The sequence below is a fragment of the Squalius cephalus genome (genome assembly GCF_949319135.1).
Source record: "Squalius cephalus genome assembly, chromosome: 18".
NCBI classification, from domain to species: Eukaryota; Metazoa; Chordata; class Actinopteri; order Cypriniformes; family Leuciscidae; genus Squalius; species Squalius cephalus.
Window position 1 is genome coordinate 18,227,164 of NC_137139.1, and position 16,583 is coordinate 18,243,746.

The following is a 16,583-nucleotide window of genomic DNA, read 5'->3' on the forward strand; positions in this document are numbered from 1 at the left end:
ACATAGATTGAGAAAGGCCAGGAGTAGGGCTGGGCGATATGGAGCAAAAAATATATCTCGATATATTTTGCTATATCTCGATATACGATATATATCTCGATATCTTTACAGGAAAAATAACCCCCCAAAAACTACTGCAAAAACAAATATGCCAAATACTACAAAGTCTTTTTTTTATTGAAGTGCAAATAGGTAGGCAGTTCATGTAGGAACAAAGTGTTAATGCGACATTAAAAAAAAAAAAAAAAAAAATCCCTGTATACAAAAATAATAATTTAACTGTAAAATAAAGGAAGAAATAATACATATTGCACTATTTTTAATAAACCTGTATATAAATATCATTACTAATTTTGGCAAATAAATTTAAAAAATGCCATATATCCCCCAAAAACTGCACAACTGTAGAGTAAAACATTAATTTAAAAAAAAGTTATAAAAATGCGTCTAAAAACTGACATGATTGTTACAAAATCACACTGTCTTAGGCCTCTGGAGAACTCAGAACAACTGCTAGCATAAAGTTTAAGGTAAAAATAACTGCCATTAAATTACAGTATCTTACTACTATGCAATTAGATAAACTGTTCATTCATTACATCACTTTACCTCTGTCTTTATCCTCTTCTCTTCTTTTTGGCACTGTATCTATAGCAGAATAGGTAGGCTAATGCTAATTTATAATGTGTCATGTAAATTCGGCCATCCGTCACAATCAGGAAACTTTCACCGTGTCTAGACCTGGCGCGAGCTGCCAGGCCCGTTTCTACAGGGGAGCATGTTAAGTGTGAGTGTGTTAAGCGCCCTCAAACAAAAGCAATGCGGCGAGAGGCGACGCTACACAAAAAATTACCAACAACAACTGATCGCGCGCGCGCGCTGTTTCGGACGCACTTCAAGCACTCGTTGGGCGGGGAAAGATTGATGTGACTTGGTTGAATGAGACAACACGCGAGGGGAGGGGGAACAAAAGCAAGCAGGCGGAGGACGGCAACGGCGAGCACAGCACATAGAAGGCAAACAAGCAAAGTGGCGAAATCAGAATTAAATATAAACAATATATCGATATATACGATATGTCAAAATCCATATCGAGTTTAAAAAATATCTCGATATATCGTAAATATCGAGATATCGCCCACCCCTAGCCAGGAGGGCCTATAAGGATCTTCCCTAAGGGTCCCAGCCCTGGAATGCAATTTCTACTGAGGGGGACCCCCTCCCCTCAAATAGTTTTATTTTTAATCCGTTTACCTTGCGACACCTCTTTGTCAATATTGTGGCATAACCTTTTTTCTTACCCTAATATGGCAACGTATCTAATAGGATACAGACATTTCAAAATGTGGTAAATTACAGCATGAACATCATGTGACTTAATTTTCTTTTTCAACATCTCAATCTTCACAATTCATATTAGCAGTTGTACTGCATTTTTTTTTTGTAGAAAAAAGTAAGATTAATATATGCCTACTTTCTACAAAGTCAGAATGTCCAGCTCCATGGATGGACGTGTTGGCTTTAGGTCAAACTGACAAAATGAGCACAGAAAATTTGAACCAGGTCATGTGACCCACATAATCCAAACAGACTTAACTATGATGATAACAGATTTGGATGAAAAATTCTTTCTCATGCCTCCTACAAGAGACTAAAGAGCATGTATTCTGTGGCGCAAGTTGCCCGTTTATGGGTTAAAAAACCTATAGTCCAGTTATGTGTCTTTTGTGGATAATGGGCCTCATTCATGAAACTTTCGTAAATGTAATTTGTGCGTAAAACCGTCCTTCTCGAAAACTCTCCTCCAGATTCACAAATGCTTCGTAAACATCAGATTTGTATTTGTCCACTGTGATTGGATGGCTGGGTAAAAAGTGAGTGATGAATGCTGCGTTTTACCCAAAGTTGAACAGTTTTCAACTCTCAGCAAAAAAAACAAAAAAAAACAGGCCAAACTTGTGAAATATTATTATGGGACATCAAAATCCAGTGTCATCAGTTTGCCTAAAAGAACATAGAACGTTTAAATGTTTTACGCAGCACTTACACATGGTAGGGAGCAGATCAAAAATTCTTTCATACAAACTAACATTTTGAAAATACGAACATTTTCATGAATCCAAAAAAATACATCTGAACGGCTTTACCACTGATTTACACAAATTTGTTTCATGAATGAGGCCCATTGTCTTTATACACTTTTATTTAAAGGTTTGGGATCGTAATATTTTTTAAAATGTTTTTAAATGTAACTTATTCTCACCAAGGCTGTACTTATTTGATCAAAAATAGAGTAATACAGTAATATTGTGAAATATAATTTCAATTTAAAATAACCGTTATTATTTTAAAATATTTTTAAATTGTGATTTATTCCTGTGATGGCAAAGCTGAATTTTCATCATTACTGCAGTGTTCAGTGTCACACGATCCTTTAGAAATCATTCTAATATGCTGATATGCTGCTCAAGCAACATACTATTAACATTTATTATAAACATCTGTGCTGCTTAATATTTTTGTGGAAACTGTGTTCTCTTTCAAAGGATTTATTTGAAATGAAAATGTTGTGACATTATACATGCATTTACTGTCACTTTTGATCAATTAAATGCGTTTAATGTGTAATTTAATTGCTGAATAAACCTATGAATTGAAATCTTAAGATGGCGGAATACCCTTTTAAGTCCACTTTGCAGAGCACTTACCCAATGCAACCCACCCCACAACTGAGCGTGTCAGATTAGAGAGACATATAAAATGTGCAGAGTGGGGAGGCACAAGGGCTGGAATTGGGAACCCCTGTCCAACATCAAAAAACAGTAATCCAAGAAACACACCAGAATGTCTGTCGAGGACTCTGAGCCACGGTCGTCCACCATTCCATTCATCTGCTGCGTGTCTAACCGGACAACAGGGGGCGGCACTTTGGTCTCAGAGTCAGAATGTTGATCTAATCCTGTAGTAGAAACAGAAGCAGGAGTGACTATGTTGTAGGTCCACATAAAGGTACAGTAACCTATTTCCAATGTGACGCACCTCCTTCCACAGAGCTATCTCCCAATCCACTGTCCGGCTCAGTCTCTTCCAGAACCCCAGTGCCTGCTTCTGTTCCAGGCTGCGGATGGGCTTCCTCTCCCTCAGATGGATCAGCAGTTATTTGGTCTGACTCCTGAATCTCGTTGTCTTTAAGAAGTCAAATGAAATAGTTTCTACTACCCAAATGAAACGCATTAAAACAACTATTAAAAACATTTACGGAAACTGACAAAACTATAATTTAGACTTAGCTATGATCAAACATATTTCACAAAATGAGATATTTTATTTCATGTTAACGTTATACATCACAATATTGATATTTTTCTATTTGTCATTAATGACACAGACAGGAGAAGGTTTTAGGAAATCAGGCTGCTGTCACTGAATGCTCGGATCTAATATACTGACACTGTGACACAACCGTTATTACCCAACTGTTTGTGATTGACAAATTGACTGTGTTTATGTGAATACTACACACGACCCAGTTTGACAAGATGGTGTGTATTTGACTACTTAAAGTACCCCTGTGGTGAAAAATCAAGTTTTTTATGTTTTTTATATGTCTATGTGTTGTTTTTAATATGCTTTAAAACAAACCATGTGCAATTTCATAAGTCAACACCATTGCTCCTTAAAACTGCACTGAAAATGCAGTTTGACATCACTGGTGTTCCTTACATCACCAACTACCTTGTAACCAATCACGTCAAAATGCTGGCGAGCTTTAGCATATCATTACTATGCCGCGAAGAAAAGGAGTCTCAAGAGAAGCCAGGTTATCCCGGTATATTTACTGTTGATATGAAAAATGATGTACGATGTTATGATGAACTATCGGCCTTTCTCCACTGAGGTCCTGAGATGTTCAGTGTTTCTAAGAATGTTGATTGTTAGAAGGAAGCTGACTGACTCTGAGATGCGAATGGGAACATGGTTCGTGTAACATTAGCAACACATTTGATAACAGTCAAGCAAAAGGCTAATCAAATTAATTACCGTTATGTGTCCGACATTGTACGATTCCATTGTGCAGCGTTTACCTCAGTAAGCAGACCGAGTGGATCTCTGAGCTGGCGTGAGTGAGTAGAGGTGAGGCTAATTAGCATTTTCATGGATTTGCATATACTAAATGAAGCAAGGGTGTAGAGTTACATTCAAGCTATTTTAAGGCATGAAGAATTTTTTTTCCACAGGAAAAACATTTAAATATGTAATTTTGGTGATCAAAGATGAGTTAAGGAATAAAATTATTGACCACGGGGGACTTTAAGCACATTATGCCATGAAAGAGAACTGAATTCGGGTTCGCATCATGTGTGTGTCATTCAATGCGAGTGCCACATTGAGATATTTTTATGGCTTATTGAGCTTAAAAACCCACTCTTATTTTTTATCACTCTAAAGTTTCAGTAACTAAGTAGTACTGTGCTATGTGTATACATTTTCATATCAAGATTAGTACAGTCAATCGGTTAAAAATATGAACTAGATTAATCACACATTTTTTCGGATTAATCGCGATTAAAAACACGTTCATTTAAGACTTTATTTAACTAATTTAAGACTGCTCTAATGAGGATACTCGAAAAAATGGACATTTTCCATAAATGTGTTACTGCTCTTTCAAGCGCGAAAGAGAACTCGATTCTGGCACGCTGTCTGTGCGCACGATACTGGCGCGCGTCGTTCTGTGTGTCGCGTGTGTGTCATATAGACAGGACATTCACAGGCAGCGAGTTCTCTTTTGTCTTGTCACGATTGAATGGTTTAAAAGCATTTGCATGAATAAAAGCGTGATCATATAATAAAACGCTAACCAAACGATGACAGAAAAAACGGGTGCTGCTTTAATTGGCTTAAATATATTTTTAACGCGTTAAACTGGAAAAAATTAATTGCATGCATTAACGTGTTAACGTTGACAGCACTAATCACGATATAAACGATATAGCAAAATCTCTCCCGTCATTCCACCTAGCCCTTTTTGGAGTCATATCTCATATCCTGACCCCAGTGATTCACCATACCTGGGTGTTCAATTTCATTTGTGCTCTGTTGATTTGTGGCAAACTCCTCCTCTGACTTTGACTCCTCTGGCTGGCCATTGATGGAGGATGAGTCTTGGGGGGTGGAAGGAGTGGATGGGATCCCAGACGGGCTGAGAGACGGGGATGGTGGTCCGTTCTGTTCTAAGCGGGTTCGTCCGAACCATGGAGATCCGGACCCCCGTCCAGGAGTTGGAGAAGGGTTTTGGGTCACAGGTGAAGGGTTACTGGACCCTGGGGAAGGATTGCACAGCTGCAGACGTTGTCTGTCCTTCTCTGCTTCCTGAGCTTCCAGAGCCTGCAAGACAGTCATCAGAAAGTCAAACCTAGTTTCCTAGATTTAGTGTATTTTTCCCAACCCATAATGGCACCCATAGTTCCACTAGGGTGTGATAACATACCACACATTGAAAAAGAAGAGTTGTTTTGAGTCTGCAAAGTGCAGCAGCCTGAGATGCTTCATACTAACCGCCTGGTTCTCCATCCGGGTGAAGATGACATTAAGCATCTGTGTTAGAGTGGCCTTGGCTGTAGTCTGGTTGATTAGGTTGCGGCTGGCAAGGTAGATGTTGTAGCAGGTGCGCACAGTAAGAAGAATCGTTCCCTCATGGATCTCTATGTGTGGTGATGTCACGGCAGTCAGCAGAGCCTATAGAGCAACACAATGATCTGCATCATGAAATTACAGATCTGAAATTAAACCCATTTTTTCATGTACGGTGGGGCTCAAAAATCTGAGATGACATTGAAAATCTATTTAAAGCTATAACTAAATAGAAAGTTTTAAGATTTTGAAAAATATAAAAGATACATTATAGATTCTGCACACTGTGACATTGATCATGTGAATTCTTTGTCTAGAAAGGTCAGATGCTCTTTGGGTCATCATTTGTATCTCAAAACTTGTGGAGTTCATGCAGCTCGAGGGCTGCTGTCATTAAAGCAAATGAGGGACAAACAAAATACTAATACATTCTCAAATTCATGTTATACTTTTTCCTTCGAATTGTTGTTCAAAGCAAAATTGCAATAAAAAATTGGGAAACACTTTATATAAACCTTTATATATAATACATAATAAAAGTATTTTGCCTTGCAATGCACCTTATAATGTTTTGTATGGTCTCATGAATAATTGTAACCACAGTTATAATACACTATAATAATGTAACGTCTTTAGCAATTATAATGCATTAAAACACATGGCAACAACCAATTTCAGATCTAACAAGAAATCTGCAAATATTATAATTAATTTTAACTTTGGCTATTAAAAAAAATGTATTAAAAAATTATTTATGAAAAAGATATAATGCAACATATATTTACATTGTGAATAGCTTCATAATGCATTATACATGTAAGGCTTTAAGTAAAGTGTTAACAAAAAAAATATTAAATTCTAAATGTATTAATGACATTTTGAACCCCACTTATAAGCATGTAAATAAAGACACTGATGAAAATGAGATCTTAAACAGGAGGCCCTCTCATGTGATTATATGTACACAGTGGTACAACTAAATCTTATTGCAAGCTAATGTTGTTTAAGAGGCTGCCCAACCCCCTTATGCAAACCATTACTCTCTATGTACTGTACGCTGCCTTTTCTCACCATTTATAGAGAATAGAATACAGGGTGCTTCAAAAAGGTGGACCCAACTTCATCGCCATCTAGCAAACAATTAAGGCTAGAGGCTATTGGCGCGCCGGGAGAGATATCCAGTGGTGCTCATTGAAACCCTATACCCTGCCCTTTCAAGTGGTGAGAGTTTTATTCATGGACGGTTTGTGGTTGATATATATAGCGATTTCGAATCAAGTCCATCTATTTGAAACATGCTGTACTTGTAGATTTGTCACGCAGCATGTTTATCTATGATGATAAGAGTTAGGCTTGGATAAAAGAAAAGACTTTGTACTTTACTGCTCAGCTTATGTTGCAAATGCTGTAGTAAAGTAATGACAATGTTCTCAACGTAAATCATCATTTAGCTGCCTGTTATCAACGTGTCTTGTGTGACTCGAGTGGGTTGACAGAAGCAGCTTTGATTATTTTGGCATGATCTCCACTGCAGTGACCAGGTGAACTTACTGCAAGGTCAAACAGAGATGTATTACGAATGATGAAACTATAAATTGACCAATGTTGCAACTTTTCCTCCAAAATAGATTAGATTAAAACTAGGGCTGTCAAACGATTAATCGCGATTAATCGCATCCAAAATAAAAGTTTGTGTTTACATAATACATGTGTGTGTATGGAGTATAATTATTTTCTATATATAAATACACACACATGCATATATATTTAAGAAAAATGTGTTATTTATATATAAAATATTTATATATAATATAAATGATATATAATACAAATATATATACACAGTATATACATGCAAATAGTTCTTAAATATATACATGCATGTGTGTGTATTTATAGAAAATAATTATACACCGTACACACACATATATTATGTAAAAACAACCTTTTATTTTGGATGCGATTAATCATTTGACAGCCCTACTTAAAACAGTTCAAAACAATGCAATTTCTTGAAAAAAATATTCAATTAATGCCTATATGTAATATTTTGTAATATACATACACCGTTTTGGGATCTCCTATGCTCCCCAAGGCTGCAATTATTTGATCAAAAATACAGTAAAAACAGTAATATTGTGAAATATTATTACAACTTAAATAATTTTCTATTTGAATACATTTTAAAACAATTTATTATGAATTTTAAGCTGATTTTTAGTACTCCAATCTTTAGTGTCACATGATCCTTCAGAAATCATTGTAATGCTGATTTGGCGCTCAAGAAATATTTCTTATTATCAATGGTTATTTTTGCTGAAGACCTCATGTAATCTTTTTTTTAGGATTCTTTGATGAACAGAAAGTCCAAAAGAACAGCATTTATAACTTCTAAACAGTTGTGTATGTATGTTTGCCCTACACATCAGCCATCAAATATGGATTTCAATAAGAAGTGCCTGTCTGGAAAAACATGGAGAGACAACAATGGAGGGTTGTCTCACCTTAATGATCTGTAGTTGTACCCCCTCATCAGTCTGGGGTCCCTGAAAGCAGTTACAGATGGTCTCCAGCAGCCGGTCAATCAGCCGTTTTCCTGGAGCTCCGCTGTCAGGGGCGTTTCCCGTGATGTGCCCATACGCAATGAGTTTCTGTGACGAATGGAATGGAGGTATTACTGTATTATAAACATCCATTAATAGTGCGTTTAAAACCACACTTAAATAGATTTGTCACACATGGCAAAAACTATAAACTGAAAAATGTGTTTTAAATGTATTAATGAGTTGAGTATGATGAAACACTGCAGTAGAGTGAAGTGTGCGAGAACTCTGCATACCTGTAGGCAGTCGAGAGACGTACTGACAATACGTGGAGACTTGGACTGACATGCCAGCTCAAAAGGCAGGACATACTTGTCAGCCTCAATGTAGTTGGCTCTTGGAGGAACAACAGTGCCGTCCCTGGAACATACAGGATTCACAGTCAACGGAAATAACAATGCAGCACTGAAACCCTTTATTCACTAGTTAAACAACAGCAAACATTTAGAACATCTTCCTGTCGGTAATCCTTTAGCATTACAGGGGGCTTTTTTTAAGCATGGACTTGAGAGTGACCAGTATCTGAAATTATTACATAACCATGATGGTTCACAATAAAGATGATGCATTGCGCTTCAGAGAGCCTTTTCAGAAAAAACACAATAAGTGTTCTTACAAAATAACTCTTAACGTTACATCAATATACATGACAGAAGACTTTTAGATGGATGGTGCATGTAGGTAAATGAGATGTAAACTTACTTCTGCTTTTCCAGTTCATGCTTAATTTCATCTAAAAAATAAATAAAAGAGAGAGAGAGAGAGAGAGAGAGAGAGAGAGAGAGAGAGAGAGAGAGAGAGAGAGACAATTTAACACATCAACTCAAGACCATTTGTTACTCCTCCTTCAAAGCAAACAAACTTTAAAAAAGAAGAGAAGACAAAATTCAGAATATTTACTTTAACATGAGTATATCAGTCTGGACCCTAGGGTTTTTTTTAGGTATTCAGATTATGCATTCAGAAGGACATCAAAGTGAAGTGGATGATGGGGTAGAAATAACATCTACAGCACAGCAGCAGGAATGTGTGCCCTCATACTGCCAAGGCAAAAAAATATACAAGCTATTCCTAATATAAAACACTAACACTTACTCAGCAAGATACAGAACCAGGACAGTCTTGTGCTTAACATCTATCATTTTCATTGAAGGTAGATGAGAAACCTATTTGCAGTTAAGGTGCAGTAAAAGGTAAAGACAAATTTCCCATTTTATCAGTTGCTCAAAAAAATAAAATAAAAATAAAACCAATAATTCACCCAGAAATTAAGCGGGGCCTCTGTTAGGGATAGGGTTAGCCCTAAGGACGACTCTGGTTATAATTTACTCAACCTCATCCTCATGTGATCTAAACCTGTATAAAAAAAATGAAAAATCTCTTATGTGGAAATTTTGAAAAATGCAGCTCTAAAAATGAGCTGGTTGCTCTTTTTTACACAATAACAATAAATGGGGCCTGGAACTTTCAAGCTTCAAAAAGGACACAAAAGGACCACAAAATATCATAAAAATGTCCATATGAATTACCACATAAAAGTAAAATTAGATATATTTTATGTGTGCCAGTGTATGTGAAAGCCATTCTGAGCTTCTGACAGACACCCAGGACTCCAGATAAATACTATACTTTAATCACTGCTCAAATACACCTGTGGGATGTGAACAACAATGGAAACATACCATCTCATCTGTTCACAGCAGGAATATTTAACTCTGACGTGAGTGTTTTGAATTTGTAGCCGATGTAGCATCGGTGCTTAAATAGAATGAAGAGCCAAAACCTCTCTTAGAATATCCCTTGAAATGCACTACCTTTCAACATCACTAATCAGCTAGTTAGATATTAAATGGCTAGTCAAATGACTAGTCAACTATCCCGGCACATCCCTATTTCAATTTCTGAATAAATGGTTCTTTGTATTGTGTCTTTTTTCAATGAATCATTTGATCTGGTCCACAAAACAGGTCTAATAAATGATTCAGTCATAAATCAGACAGATCTAGTTCTCGAGTTCAACTCACTGATTCAATGACTCAGTCACAGTGGTTAACAGATCACTGGAGGGGAAAATCATCTTAAAGGGTTAGTTCACCCAAAAAAAGATAAACTAAAGTATAATGGGTTTGGAATAAAATGAGGTTGAGGAATTATAGGGTTAGTTCACCCAAAAATGAAAATTCTGTCAGTTATTACTCACCAACTTGTTCCAACACCATAAGACTTTCGTTCATCTTCGGAACACAAATTAAGATATTTTTGATGAAATCTGAGAGCTGGCTCACTCCTTCATAGGCTGCAAGGTAATTTATATCTGCCAGCCCAGAAAAGTTAGTAAAGACATCGTTAAAATAGTCCAAGTGACTACAGTGGCTCAACCTTAAGTTTATCAAGACACGAGAATAATTTTTGTGCGCAAAAAACACAAAAATAACGACTTTATTCAACTATTCATTTTCTTCTGTGTGAGCCTCTGAGTGAGTTCACGTAGTGTAACAGCGCAGCGCTTCTGGGTTGTACGTCAGAACATAGGCTCACTATTGGCCAGTATCACACGCATCACACACATGACCAGCGTCGGCCAATAGTGAGCCTATGTTCTGAAGTACAACCCAGAAGTGCTGTGAACAGCTTAGGAGAATGACATGGAAGAGAAGAGATGGTTGAATAAAGTCGTTATTTTAGTTTGTTTTTGCGCACAACAATTATTCTTGTCGCTTGATAAACTTAAGGTTGAGCCACTGTAGTCAATTAGACTATTTTAACGATGTCTTTACTAACTTTTCTGAGCTGGCAGATATCAATTACCTTGCAGTCAATGAAGCAGTGAGCCAGCTCTCAGATTTCATCAAAAATATCTTAATTTGTGTTCCGAAGATGAACGAAAGTCTTAGGGGTTGGAACGACATGACGGTGAGTAATTACTGACAGAATTGTCATTTTTGGGTGAACTAGGCTAACCCTTTAAGTCTCTCAAACAAAGCTATTGTATCACTTTCGAAGATCTGGAAACCCACAAACCATTCTTTAAAATTTCTACCTTTTTTCATATGGAACAAAAACATGGGGGGTGAATAAATCATAACCATTTTCATATCTGGGAGAACTAGCCTATTTCTTTAAAAAAAAAAAAAAAAAAAAAAAAGTTATTACACATGGATCATTATTCAGTATCAGCCATCTGCTCACAAGAAGGCACAGGAAACTGAGCTTAAGCAACAACACATTTCATAAGATGCACATTTTAAGAACTATGTTTTTAAAAACCTGTATCCGGCTACCTGTAGTACTTAAACGTGCCACGTGTATTCAGGTATCACAACGAAAAAACTAAATAAGCCATTGCCTAACAGTGAATCCGGGTGGCCGGTGGACTGTGTAAATAGGTCTGTATGGTAATCAACCTCATTCACTCACACGACAGGGTTATGAGGGAGTGTCTGTTTGAATGAAGTGCCACTGAGAGCATTAAAACAAACCCACGGTGAAGTAGCATTACATTAACAGCCAAATGCCTGAAACACTACAGCTCTTTACTGGATCAAAACCTCAAATATACCAAAAGACGAAACAACACAAGTTTAATTACAATAAAACACAATGTGGTTTTTATGGATTGTGTGCAAATTAAGCAATTTTTGTTTTAGATTGACACTCCAGACCAAAGGTTAGAGTTTGGAAAAGCTCACGAAGAAACCAGATCCTCCCGTCTCAACATGTGCTCATTAACTTAGTAAATAAGTAATACAGCACAGACGGGACAAGTCAAATGAGTCCAACCTGCCTATCCAGCTCACTTATTAAAAAAGGGATGGATTTTCCGGAAAACAAGGGGACTGTTATACTACAAATTAAAGAGACAGTTCCCTTAAAAATTAACATTCTGCTATTATTACCTTACCCTCATGTCATAAATCATAAAAGAAGATATTGTGAGAAATGTTTATGTAATTTTCTTTATTTCTTTTTCTCCATACAAAAGGTTGAACAAAAATGTTTGGTCACCAACATTCTTAAAAACATCTTCTTTAATGTTACACAAAAGAACAACAATTGGGGTGATTAAATGACAGAATTTAAATTTTTGGATTAAATATTCCTTTATTAACTAACAGTAGAAACATAAAATGTGCCCAATACCAGGGACAGCCTCAATATCACAGTATGGCAAAAAAAAAAAAAAAAAAGATAAGTCACACATGTAGGCTATAAAGCAACTCTTTGAGGGTGAGAAAATGACACCTTTTTTATTTTATTTTAGGGTGAACTGTTTCTTTAAAGTGTCACTCACAATAAATCAATGAATGATCTTTAATAAATAATAGAGCAGTAAATCGCCAATCTGTCAATTCGCCATAACAGCTGCCCTATAGCCACGATTCCAGCTAACACATGCTAACAGCTCCGGATAAACAAAGCAAGAGGTGCTGAACACCAAGACATGTCATTTACTCTGTTGCCAAAATCTCATTCATCATAATGTAACATTATATAGCCTATGGGGCGGATGACAGTATGAGCTTAAGGAAAAATGAAACCACAGATTCCTGACACTGACTCGTGCTGAGATGACGTTAGCTCGCTAAGCAGACTTTAAGGTTAATTTAGGATATCAGGGGGCAGTGGAGGATCTCAAAGATATGTTTGAGGCCTGAGAGGAGATACATAAAGAGTAGCTCACCTAATGCCACTTGACAAGCCTTGCGCAGCTGGTTGTGCTGGCTCCGCTTCACCTCCTTATCCGCGAGGATTTTCTCCAGCGCTCGAGACAGAAACATGCTCTTGGTGCTCAGGGTTTCTGTCTGCGTATGCCGTCGATGGGTTTCCAGCGCTTCCTGTTCTTTCATCTCTCGGTCGACTTGTTTAAGTAGTCCGTCAGGCCGTCATCGCTGGCCCGTTCCCTGCGGTTTGGCAGGGGCGTGAGGGTGCCGGGAGTGGGCCGATGTTGTCGCTGGTTCAGTCGGGGCCAGTTGGACGCTGCTGCTACTATCTCAGCACTGCGTCGCCATGTTGGCTGCACGTCACGTCACGTGACCCGCAGGCGCTTACACTGATGTGTACATTCAGAGCACAAACACGAACTGAGGTGGAAATGAATGGAGCATGTGTTTGGTGGGCAGTTTGGTTTCAGGTAGTTAGTATGGGGGGTCCTCAAAGAAAATGCAGGCATGCAGTGGACATTTTAGGACTTTAATGTTTCACAGTGTGATTACCAATAATGTATTGAAGTAATCCCTTAAATAGTCTTTCATATGAAATGCCAATAAATTCATTTTTTAATAATACGTATTCATTTCAATAATTGATTATTATTTAAAAAATAGTGAAATAAGCTTTGTTCAAAGTTGTAGGTGTCTATAAATAGTTTGTAATTTGGAATCATTTACATATCAAATGATTGCTAATATAGTAGCCTATACATTTATACAATGATATAACAGTAAACAATATTTAAAAAGTATGAATTACCTTACATTTACAGAACAAAATTATGTAAGCATGAACTAAACACACACACTCAAGTTTTATATTGACCATTGATGCTGGACAGGATCATTTGGAATAACTTTGTCATCATATGGCCTTCCTTGTACCCTCTGTGTTATTATGAGTACATTTGTAATTATTGGTCTGGAAATTATCAAAATGTAATCAAAAACACTACTTAAAAAGCCATTGCTGTCTCAGAAAAACATAAAAGACAGAATAAAGTTTTTTCAGAATATGTGAAGTTGTGTGTGGAGTGATGAATCACAATGAAACACGAGTTGCATGATAATGTTCGGTGTCTTTGACAATGTGCTGAGAAATATAATAATAAATACATCTCTACCACAGTGAAGCATGGAGGAAGAGACTGTGTTATTGTGTGAGGAGTCTTTTTAGCTGCTGTATTGGTGAACTACTTCACTGGGAAAAGTAATTTAATGCTTTGAAGTAAGTACAGGAGAATATTGCAGAATGGCTTTCCCACAAATGAAAAGGAATAATCAGGTGTTATTTTTCAACAAGACAATACTCCTGCCCAAATTGCAAAGACAAGTAGTGGCTTGATAACAAGTCCATCAGGCTCATGTTTGGCCTGGTCAGAGTCCAGATTTGAACCCTATAGTGAATATTTGGTCTCACATTAAACTCAAACGGACTGGGTAAAAACCTGTCTGCAAGTCGGGGAAAGCTATTCTGTGCTGTTACTTTATCTACAGTATTTGTGCAGTTTTTGTTAACTTCCTGTCCAGGGATTTGTGATTGAAATGGTTAAGACCATTAAAAGACCAATAAACATTTTGCCATTTTTGGCTTGGCCCATTTTCCCCCATTTGGCCAATTTTCATTTTCATTTGACTAGCTTGCCAATTCCAGTGCAAAACTATTTTAATAATCTTTAACCAGCTTTATAAAGACACTTGCCATGTCAGACAAATATATAATAACCTATTATAACCTAAAATATATAATAAACAATAAATAATAACCTCAAAATAATTGTTTATAGAAGAATGGTGAACGTGATTTCACCAAGTACAACAACATTCCAATCAACCAATCAGATTTGAGGGGCAAGTTTACAGTTTATGTCAGGTTCAGGCTTACAAAGGGTTACGTGCTTCTACATCAGTGTTATTCACAGTCATTTCCCTCTGATTTTAGGGAGAAGTTATGGGTAGGGTTAGGGGTAGGGATAAGACTAGGACTCAATTTTCAGATGGGAATGTTGTTCCAGGAACGTGTCTTACTTGGCAAAATCACGGTGACCAGAGAGGAATATAATTTAATTCAACTGAATTCAGATGTTGTAGCATTTTACCACTTGTCAAAGAACTGCATTTAAACATGTATTGCACTTATTGCAAAATATATATATATTTTCTGAATTTCAGAAAATGAATCTCTTCTAAAGTGAGTTAAAGCTACACTTTTGAAGAAGTCTGGATGCAGTTACATGCTTCAACCACAGGGTGTCCTCCTGACAGCAGCGTTCAGAGGTTGAGTTTGCTCTGTCTCAGCACTATGGCGTAGCAGAAAAGTAACTTGTAAAAGGTGCAAAAAGTAGTTTGAATTTTGTAAAGCAGCACTAAAACGGCTTTTATGTCAAGTTATGTATCACTGTATAACAATCACTGGCTGCAATAATCAAGTTTTAACATGAAGCTAAATAGTTGAAAGGATTTCAGGAAAAACAATTATTTTGGACAACAGTCTATGGCCAAGTCATCCAATAATTTAACAATGGTAACTGTAGCATAATATATTTATTGGCTCCTTCATTCCTCATAACATTGTTATGTTAAAGCATTTACTGGACAAATACATTGAAACATTGAGAAAATACATTTCTGTAAAGCTGCTTTGAAAAAAATATGCATTGTAAAAAGCGCTATATAAATAAACGTAACTTATGTTAATGCTGGTCCTCCAGTATACATTTCAAAATGTCACAATTTTCATCATGACCGGTACACCAAACTATTAAGAAAGGAACAGCATCTGTAGTTTTCTTCATATTAGTTTATTTCATCCAAGATTTGACTATAATACATGTGCAGCTATGTCGTAATATAGTATTTATCCTTTTAAAAGTTTCATTATGTGAAACAAATTTACATCAAGTAGTACTAATAAGAAAATACTGATAATTTCAGTACAAATCTATACCTTAAGATTTATCTGACAAGCTCATTATCAAAAAGAGGAATTGACAAATGAATGATAATGCTTAAAAGCCTATCTCTAGGTCTCTCAAAGCATGTGCTCATACACATATGATCTCCTTTAGAAATGCAAAGATATTCACAGTTTGGAAAATAGCAAGTTATTCTTCATATTTATATTTCCCCTAAAGGTCTGAGCATTAAGTTCCACCAAAGATACAAGGAGAAAAATTAAAACACCATTTTTGTAGAGATGATCTAAAATAAAAAATGAAAATCATGAGGTTTTTATGTCAGCTAAAACAAAAGCAAGTAAAAAAAAAATACATAGAGTCTATTTTAAAATAAATAAAACTTCTGTGGTTACAATCCCAAATCGTACGTAGTGGTTAATGTGAAATTAATTCCCACAGCTAAAGACTCCATTCAATATGTCGTTTGTATATGAAGCGTGTATGATCACAGCTACAGTGCGTGTGCTACTCCAAGCAGGTTTTGGTAATGTAAGTGCCATGAAAAGCTCTGTGTGATGATGGGTAGAGGAACCGAGCAGACGTTGCCCAGTGTTTAGGATTCTCATCAGCAATTATAAAGAGAGAAAGGGGAGATAACGAAAGGCTACTTTGGCTAAATCTCCATCAGCAGGTCGTACTGTAAGAGAATAGGCACATCCGTCTCTTGTCAGTCTCTTCCA

The 16,583-nt window shown here is 36.6% G+C and overlaps 1 protein-coding gene across 1 annotated transcript in view; it reads right to left on the reverse strand.

The window, feature by feature from the left end:
• Window positions 1–13,289, reverse strand: part of arfgef2 (ADP-ribosylation factor guanine nucleotide-exchange factor 2 (brefeldin A-inhibited)) — a 35,301-nt gene extending 22,012 nt beyond the window's left edge. The window contains exons 1-8 of the mRNA XM_079849039.1: window positions 12,919–13,289; window positions 8,940–8,970; window positions 8,474–8,597; window positions 8,139–8,285; window positions 5,560–5,739; window positions 5,073–5,388; window positions 3,040–3,186; window positions 2,841–2,959 (exon numbers count right to left, since the gene is read on the reverse strand). Coding sequence (XP_079705165.1) covers window positions 2,841–2,959; window positions 3,040–3,186; window positions 5,073–5,388; window positions 5,560–5,739; window positions 8,139–8,285; window positions 8,474–8,597; window positions 8,940–8,970; window positions 12,919–13,084 — 1,230 coding nt within the window. The 5' untranslated portion in view covers window positions 13,085–13,289. The remainder of the gene's footprint in view (window positions 1–2,840; window positions 2,960–3,039; window positions 3,187–5,072; window positions 5,389–5,559; window positions 5,740–8,138; window positions 8,286–8,473; window positions 8,598–8,939; window positions 8,971–12,918) is intronic.
• Between the last annotated feature and the right edge of the window lie 3,294 nt (window positions 13,290–16,583).